Source organism: Aegilops tauschii, chromosome 3 (assembly GCF_002575655.3).
Source record: "Aegilops tauschii subsp. strangulata cultivar AL8/78 chromosome 3, Aet v6.0, whole genome shotgun sequence".
Taxonomy (NCBI): domain Eukaryota; kingdom Viridiplantae; phylum Streptophyta; class Magnoliopsida; order Poales; family Poaceae; genus Aegilops; species Aegilops tauschii.
In genome coordinates this window covers 608,863,648-608,872,927 of record NC_053037.3, presented here as the reverse complement: position 1 = coordinate 608,872,927, position 9,280 = coordinate 608,863,648, and the positions used below count along the sequence as shown (strand labels likewise).

General features: G+C 45.2%; 2 protein-coding genes across 3 annotated transcripts; one reads left to right on the top strand and one right to left on the bottom strand.

The window, feature by feature from the left end:
• Positions 1-2,291: 2,291 nt before the first annotated feature.
• Positions 2,292-7,362, bottom strand: LOC120962071 (uncharacterized). The gene is made up of 5 exons (XM_040385965.3): positions 7,096-7,362; positions 6,892-6,993; positions 4,307-4,683; positions 3,291-3,636; positions 2,292-3,208 (listed from the first exon to the last, which is right to left on the bottom strand). The coding sequence occupies exons 1-5, from the start codon at positions 7,360-7,362 to the stop codon at positions 2,741-2,743; spliced, it is 1,560 nt and encodes a 519-aa protein (XP_040241899.2). The 3' UTR covers positions 2,292-2,740.
• On the top strand, positions 2,419-9,280 carry LOC109738826 (SKP1-like protein 1). 2 transcript variants are annotated; one of them, XM_020297929.2, is made up of 2 exons: positions 2,419-2,427; positions 8,125-9,280. In XM_020297929.2, exons 1-2 carry the CDS (start codon positions 2,419-2,421, stop codon positions 8,617-8,619), a joined length of 504 nt encoding a protein of 167 aa, XP_020153518.1. In that variant the 3' UTR covers positions 8,620-9,280. The 2 variants fall into 2 exon arrangements, with proteins under 2 accessions (XP_020153518.1, XP_020153517.1); XM_020297928.2 differs by lacking the exon at positions 2,419-2,427 and having other exon boundaries at positions 8,098-9,280.

The following is a 9,280-nucleotide window of genomic DNA, read 5'->3' as shown; positions in this document are numbered from 1 at the left end:
GCCTGCTCGCCGCCCCGCAGTCGCGAGCTTCCGCGCCATGCCGCAGCTGGCCGCGCCCGCTCGCCGCCCCGCCGTTGCGAGCTTCCGCGCCACACCGCAACCGCAGGTCGCCGCATATGCGTGCGTAGCCGGAGGGCATGTGCGCGTACACGCACACATGTACGTGCACGCGTGGCTAGCTAGACCAGAACGGAGAACGGACGAGCCTTGGGGGTAGCTCTACTTGGGCATGTACACGCACGTATGGCATGCGGGAGCTCTGTTCACGGCGAGCTGCAGCCAAAGAGGAGACCACACATTGACGAGGAGCTCGCCAAGGAGCAGGCCGCGGCGCTCACCGGTGCCGGCGTTGCCGGCGTTGCCCCGGCTCCGGCGCTTCCTCGACGCTGCCCCGGCTCCGGCCCTTCTCTGGCGCTGTCCCGCGGCATGGTTGGTGGTCTGCAGCGGGGTGGGTGGGTGGGTGGGAGAAGACAGAGTGGAAAGGAGGAGAGAGATGGGATGGGTGGTTGGATGACATGTGGGCCACGCGCCACATGCAGCGGGCAGAAGCGGACGAGGAGAGCAGAGAAAATGTCCGCTTTGTGTCCGCCGCCGCCGACCCAAATGCAACCCAAATTTGAGACAGAAATGGGTCCGCGCGGACACAAAGCGGACGCAAAATGAAAATGGGTCTCTGCATTGGGGCAGTCTTTTTTGTCCGCGCCGACTCAAACGGACGCGGTCGGACGAAATGGGTCGCCCTATTGAAGTTGCTCTTAGGGTTTTGGTAGTTGAGGGCGATGCAACTGTCACAATGTAGTGACAGATGCATGCATGGCACACAAATCTTGCTCGCTGTCCCGGTTAGGTGCTGTCCTTTCCCTTTTTAATCATACTGACCCCAACTCTTTTGGCCCAATTAGGAGACTGACCGGCTCCAGGTTTGTCCGTTTGTACCCATACATGAAACATATTAATGCAAGTGTCACGTAATCTAACTCCAAGTGTTGTACGGATGAGTGCGTGACAAGAAATCAATGATTGATCAAACTAAGACTAATCATCACGGGCAAAGGAAAACAATAATCACGGGGATAAAACGTCGTCCATCCATCGATCTGCATGGGCTTACGTGAACCTCACACCAACATGATGGATCGTCATGATTATCTCATATGCTCCCAAAAAGGGAACATCATTTATCATCATGCCTATGATGCGTGTGATGGGTCAATTTGTGATGTCTCAGCAGTCAGCAGTTATACATAATAATGATTTCGCAAAAAAAAAAGCTATACTCCCTCCGTCCCATAATGTAAGACGCTTTTTGACACTGCACTAGTGTCAATAAACGTCCTACATTATCCGACGGAGGGAGTACAACTCTAAGGGGAAAAAATAGTGCCGTTAGTTCATATTGTCTTTGCTATAGTGTCATGAAATCACATGAAAACAAGGCAAACGAGGCAAATTAAAGAACAACAAAGGGATTATATTTGTGTCCAATGCCTAATGATTGTGGTATGAATTCCAAAAGAAGTGTTGCTCCGTCAAGTAGTAGGTTTTTATATTGGAAAAGAAACAGATGCAAGTTGACCTGAACAAATGATTCATTTATTTTGACGGACGAACAGCCCCTACAGCTAGCTGAACTTGTCTTTTTGGATCTTGGATGGCTCTCGTGGTGGCTTCAGTTTGACTTTACTTTCCTCACACTACGACTTTATGCTCATATATAATATGCAAAGTGGAACTTGGTTAAGATCAACGGGTCTGCTCTCTTAAGATTTTTTTCCCCCGCAAAAAAGGAAAAGAAAAAGATCGGCTCTTTTGAGAGGTTTAACGGAGTTCTTCTTCAGTGCTGAACTGGGCTGCGCTCTAAACTAGGTTAGGCTCATTCTTGGCTGGGCCTTTGTATTACCGCCAAATAATAAAGCTCTAAGAAGCAGCCCATGCAGCGTCCTAACACGGTATAAAGAAAATACGAAATCACTAAGGCTGCTGCCAATGCATCGGTGCTAACATGAGGTGCTAAGTGTATTAAATGGCTTAGCAACTAAACTTCCCAATGCATAGGTGCTTAGCTTCTTGGTGCTAAGCTTCCTTCATTTAATTCATTGTAGGATCTGAAGTAGTATGGCCTCTTTGTGGCCTATTTGTGGCATGTACTCAAATAAGTAATATTTTGTAAGACACACTCAAATAAATTCGTAGAAATGTATTTGAATGAAATCTGGAAAATAAGTACTGAACATATCACAAAACACGTCAACTTGTTCTCATGAGGGTAACCGTTCACAGGAATGAGGAAATAGCATAGATCTTACTTTCCTTGAGAAAATAGAAATAACATAGGTTTATATCTCACTTGATATATCCAGCACAAGGTAGAGACATGCTTACACCACATGCATATAGTTCATCTAATAGATTCGATCAATGAGTTCTGTCACACTACAGAGTTAACATGAATAAGGAAATAGCATAAACCTCACATTTCTTTTGGAAATAGTATAGACCTCAGACTTGCCATTGCCTTGGCACGCTCAACTTTCGCATCGTCATCCATGGCACTTGTATCAGCAAACAATAACTTCTGGTAGAGCTCAGTCAATTTTGTCTCCTTGGCAAGTTTAGCGGTTTCAAGCTGCTGACTTGAGAGTTGATGTTGGCTATCTATAACCTTCTGCCGCTCCAGCCTAGACCTTTTCTGGGTCTCAATAAAAGTGCCAAGTTTTTCTCCAAGCAAAGTAACCGACTCCTACGGTTTGCGTTTACCATCACGCTCATCCTTAGATGTATCACGACCCGGAGGGCGCTCCTCATCTTCCACATCAATAGCACCAGATGTTATATCTGTTTTATCTTGCTCCCCATTCATTGTTTTCATTGCTGCAAGCCACTTTCCGTTGTCCTTAAGTTCTCTCCACATTGTCAAATGTTGGAAAGCTGATTGTTGGTTGGCTTCATATTTCTCCAAGGCGAAGGCCTGTAGCTGCTCCTCACCATAACCACGAGTGTATAGCTTACACATAGCATTATATGCACCATGGAAAATGTTGATCTTTCTCTTCACCTTTTGAAAATGGCTCTTCAATTGCACGACATCTCTATGACGATCTGCGGGGGTGAGACTGTTATATTGAACAGCTATGTCATCCCAATACTTATCTCTCTTGTTGCCATTCCCTTCAATGGGATCAGTTGAAAGTTCCAACCAAGTGCTTGCCTACATAAGGAACATATAATTTAACATGCAACCAAAATTTATATGGAAGTAATCGATATTTCACACTGACAAGAGCACGTACCAATCTCTTCTCTTCCTGTTGTATCCAATTCAGACGCTGCGCACACCTTGAAGGCTCTGGATCATCTTCAAGCTCTACAACATGGGTTTTTTTTTTGTAAAGAACCTCTACCTGAAGCAGACTCGGATGTTTTTTTTTCCTTTTACTATGAACTGGTGGCGGTGGTTGCGGTGGCAGCGGCGTTGAGAATGCAACATGTGAGGGGACACCGACAAAATGGAGACTCTCCTGTTGCTCTTGTTGAGGAGGCGGGACATAAGATGGATAGTGCATTGGCTGGAATGGTGGGGTTCGTGGACTGCCTGATAAACTAAGAAAACCATCAGGTGGATGAGTATACATTGGCCTGAAACAAGCAACAACAAAGTAAAGAAGACAACATCACTTGTTTAGATTCCTGAACAGGAGAACAATGTCATGGAGGTTAAGTAACACACTTTTCGTACTAACAACTTTTGACAATTCTAAACTGTAGTTTGTATAACTAGGTAACTATTTGACAAAGCTTAACTGACAATTTGTATGAATAGATAGCAAAACTTTGAAATTTCTTGTTGATTCTGAACTAGACTGGACCTAGTCTGTATAACAATGGAATCAGCAGCAGACCCCCATTCTTTGATCATCTCCACAGGGTTACTAGACCAGCAAGAAAACAATGGGAGGTGCCCTCCAATTGCTGCCTAGATCAGGAACGGAAGTGCCCTCACTAATTGGATGATGGGGATTCAATCTCCTTGCTTGTACCAGGTACACACACAATCCTTTGCTTCAATCAGTAGACTCTTAGGAGATTAAGATCCATTGGGATTGAATGGGTTCCAGAGAAAACTGAACTCAGTTTGATTATGTAAAAAGATTGCTACAGATTTACATATATATGCAGTAGTTTTTCAGTTAGTGATACTACAGACTTACATATTATGCAGTTCATGCACGAGAAGTGACTGAAGGAGCTGCGGGCGGCTACAGATTTACATGGAATCCATATTAATTTTGCAATGTAGGCTCCTTACCAAAGACCAGGTGCTGACTGACCGGAGGAGCTGTTGGCGGCTGCGAACAGAGGCGGAGCCGGTGGTGCCACTGCGACCTTCTCCCGGCGACGGTCCATGCGGCCGGCTGAAACTGAGGATGGTATGGCGGCGCTGTAGGCGACGATCAGCGGCGGCGCGGGGCTGCTGGTGGAGGATGGAGCGGCTGCATCGGGGCGACGGCGCTGGGCGAGGAAGAAGAAGCGGCGCCAGGGGTTGCGCGTGGGGGAGTTGGGGAGGAACGAGAAAAAAGGAGGCGACTGCTCGGTACCCAGCCGCACGGGATCGATTAACTCAACCTTTTCCCTAGGTATCTGCGTCTGGCACCGTTTCCTCGTGAGGTTACTGAACGAGACTCTCTCCTCATTAATTAACAGTTTTGCTAGAACTCATCTAGATGAGATATAATTTGGTCAAATTCATCTTTTATAGCCATTGGATGTGATGCTATAAGATGCGTGTGTGCTGACATGGGTTGTATCTGTTTTTGTTTTCAAGATGAATGAGACCAAATTATATCTCGTCTAAATGAGTTCTAGGCACTCCCATTAATTAACGTGACACATCAGCTTTTTGCTCAGCTGGCAGGCTTAGCACCGATCCAGGCTGGAGCACTGGGACTAGCCTAATTGACGAGTACTCATTGCAAAGATCACTCCCACCTTCCGAGGCCGTGACAAGTCGCGCTGCATGTGCGCCACTTGTCGTAACCTGTGAGTTTTTCCTTTTTTCGTAGATCCATTTATTCAAAATGTTTTATCTCTTAAACCATGCGCCAAATCTCAAACCGTTTTCACTGTTGGATTCCTCGCGTCCAGATCTTCAAAAACTAGATCTCATGTTGATAGGTGACGAACTTTTTTCTCATGGAAAAAACCGGACGAAAAAACCGAACCGGGAGCACGGGTTTTTTCCCTTTCCAAAAAAACAGAAAACACGTTTTTTTAATTTCCGATAGGCACGCCCGTGACTCTCGAGAAAGCAAAACCGTGACTGTCGCGAAAGGAAAAAAAGAAAACGCATTTTTTGTGAATTTTTTTTTTCAATTTTTTATCCTAAAGCTAAGGAAGACCGGTGGAAAACGAAAACGTCGAAAAAACCAAAAAAACCGTTTAAAAAGCTGAAAACACGCGCGAAAAAATAAAAAAATAATCCGGAGGGAGCTCCTGCGGGTGGCTTAGAGCGCCAAGTGGCACTGATCGTTGTGAGGCTCCCGAAGGAGCGCTCGTTAACTAGTTACTCCTAAGAAAATATCCTAAAAAAAGGGAGCCCCTAGTCAGCGCTGCAGGCGCCTGTTAACGAGTGTTGCTGGCATGGGCCAGCCCACGAGCGCGTTCGCTCTCGCCCGGGGAAAACCATCGCTGAGTTCGATTGCTAGCTTAGCTGGATCCGCCGCTCGCACGGCCGCTCCCAAGCAGCCAGTTTTTTTTTTCTGAAAAACTACCCAGTTTCCCTATTTCTTATGAAATTAAAATGTGAAATAAAAAAATGTTTACAGATGTAAAAAAAAGTTCATCAACTTAAAAAAAAGCTCATCTCTTTAAAAAAGGTTCATAGATTTTTTGGAAAAAGTTCATCAAATTTTTAAAAGAGTTCATCAAATCTGAAACGAAATTGAAAAAGTTCATCAATTTTTCAAAAAATTTCATCGAAATTGGAAAAAAAATTCATCCAATTTGAAAAAACTTCATGAAATTTGGAAAAAGTTCATCAAAATTTAAAAATAATTCATGGATTTTGAAAAATATATTCAAGGAATACAAAAAAAGTTCATTGATTTGAGAAAAAGTTCACGTATTTGCAGACAACTCATCGGTCAAGGAAAAAATAAGATAAAGAAAAAAAAGAAACCAAAAAAGGAAAAAAATGAAAAAAAAGGAAAAAGGATCGAATAAAGGACGAATAGGTTAGATGGTTACCACGACTTCGCTTGTTGGTAGCGTGTTTACACCAGCCAGCTGTTGAGGAGGAGGTCGCAGGTTCAAATCCTCTACGGAAACCGGCGCCAAATAGGTATCAACCGCCCTGCCTCTTACTAGCTTCTATAAGCGTTCTCCAATTGAGCTACATCCCCATTGATATTTAATTAATTAATAGAAGCATTAAACAACAATTATCTGTGATTCGGAATTGATCAAACAAAGATTAAATTTCACCTCATAAATCGTATCTTTCAGAAAAGAGCATAATTTTCATCGAGCCGATGATGCATGTGATCCGTTAATTTGTGAGATCTTAGTCACGTGTTGCCGTGTTCTTAGAAAGTAAAAGTCTGTTCTGCGGTTGATTGGTTTATGAGCCAGTGTACATGATGCCAGATGTGTTAGATTTCTCTTGCAAAATCATAGGACATTCATTATTTTCTCAGGTACATCATAGCTAGTGCTATGCATGCTTAGATGTCATTGTCATCTTCTGTTAGCAAGATTAGGTAAAGCGCACAAATCGCTGATGTGAAGCAATCTACGAGTGCACTCACGCATGGTCCTTAGACTTTTTTTTTTTCCAGAAAGAGAGCTTTATTATACGAAGGTGTTTGCTGGGCAATCAGCAAGCAAGCGGCTGACCAGAAAACTCGGAGTTTCGGAGAGCCAGCTCTCGGTAACAGTCATAGTGCAAGCGCGCTTGGCACATAAGTGAGCTGGACCATTAGCTGCCCTCTTTACATGCTGAATTACAAAAGAATTAAAAGTCTGAGCTAGCTCTTCAATTTCAAATAAAACATGTGGCATAACGGAGTGACCATTGCGGCAAGAGTTTCAAAGATTTACAATCTCCAGACAATCTGTCTCCATCACCACATCAGCAAAGCCTTGAAGATTTGCCAAGATAACTCCATCATGAAGTGCCGGTCCTTCAATGATCATAAGATCCGTTACCCCTAGGCGAGGTTTACACCAAGCACCTAACAGGGCAGAATGAGAGCGGGCGACACCACCGGCCCCGCTTTTTTGCTCATCATAGACGACGGTTGTATCTGTGTTGATTTTAACAAAATTCTCATCTGGCGACCTCCAACCATGTCCAGGCAATATCATCGCCTGCTGCTTGGGGATATCCAGTAGCGCTAGTGCTTCTCGAGTGAATCCGATTGAGTTTGCCGGATCATATTTTTCACCATCATGCTTCCATCTGTTGCGTGAACTCCAGATCGACCACATTACAATGATAATCTAGCTCGTTCCTTTGCAGTGAACATGGGATCACATAAAATGTCCATTGTCCAAGTCCCTATTAGCACCTTCGAGAGACTGAACCGGCATATCATCTTGAAATTTACAAAGTCACCATGGGAGCCTTGTAGTCAACGGGAATGTCTCATTTCATTAAACACGTATCGTCGGAAATCATGAAATAATCCAGAAAAATGTGAGCACCAGGATGTTGCTTTAATAAGCGGTAAAAAGCCAGTCTTGCGAGGAACAAGCAGCGGCACGACGTTCTACGTGCTTAACGTCTGCCTTCGCACGAGCCAAACAAAAAAAAATCTGCCTTGGCAACAACGTGCGTGCGTGAAACGTGCATTATCGCGCCATCGGACCGGCCGGTTTCCACCACAAATTAAGGAAACGGAAACGGAAACCACTACTACTCCCTGGCGAAGAAGATGACTACGACACGAGTAGGACCGACCGCGATCGAGTGCCTCACCGGCCCAATAAATTCCCCCGGCCGGGTCCCACCCTAGCCGTCCAATCCAACACGTTCGCTCGCTCTTCCGCCGCCGCGTCTTCTCGCTGGTACGCGTTTCGTTTCGCCTCCCAATCCTCCCATCGATGGCGGCCGAGGCAGGCGTGAAGAAGATGATCCTGCTCAAGAGCTCGAATGGCGAGGGTTTTCAGGTCGAGGAGGCGGTCGCCATAGAGTCGCAGACCATCCGCCACATGATCGAGGATGACTGCGCCGACAACGGGATCCCGCTTCCCAACGTCGACTCCAAGATCCTCGCCAAGGTCATCGAGTACTGCAAGAAGCACGTCCAGGCCAGCCCCAATCCGGCTGACTCTAGCGCTGCCGACGCAAACTCCTCCACCTCTACCGCCGCCGCCGCCGAGGACCTCAAGAGCTTTGACGCGGAGTTCGTCAAGGTCGACCAGGCCACCCTCTTCGACCTCATCCTGGCTGCCAACTACCTCAACATCAAGGGATTGCTCGACCTTACTTGTCAGACTGTTGCAGACATGATCAAGGGCAAGACCCCGGAGGAGATCCGCAAGACTTTTAACATCAAAAATGACTTCACACCCGAGGAGGAGGCGGAGATCCGCAGGGAGAACCAGTGGGCTTTTGAGTAGAAAATAGTAGCATCGAGGCAATGTTCGTTGAAGTAATGCTAGCAGTATTAATCTTGTTTTTTTAGACTTTGTATGTCTACGTTTCAGCACTTCTTTTTTCTATGTCGTCGTAATCGCTGTAATTATTCCGAATTCAAAACATCGTTATATTCTGAGTTATATAGAAATAGCCTATCGTGATCAGTGCTCACCACCTATGAAACTGAATTATTATTTGTCAAGTGGATGTTATATGCTTGGTAATATCATCCTTAGCTGCCGTGTGATTTGAGATAGGAAAAATGATACAAGATGACATAAATTTGGAAACAAACTAGGCATAATATTGAAAAGTTGAAGGCAAATTTGAAAACCAGAGACAATGTTGATATTTTCGGCTATGTTGAAATAGCCATATTGTTTGCGATTTTATATCTACAGATTTGCTAAAAATCTGTCGACTAATTTTCATTTGGCTTCAGGTCGAATTTTATGACTGTTCGATCATTGTCACGAACCTCAACGCGCAGCAGCAGCATTTTGTCCGTTGCGTAGAGTGGCAGGTGCTTTAGTTATTTTTTTTCGGCTTACGGGTCTCCGCTCCCGACCCACCTGGTCTTGACGCCGACCTGTTTTCAAAACACACCTCCACTCACCGTTTTCTCCCAGGTCGACGGTGTAA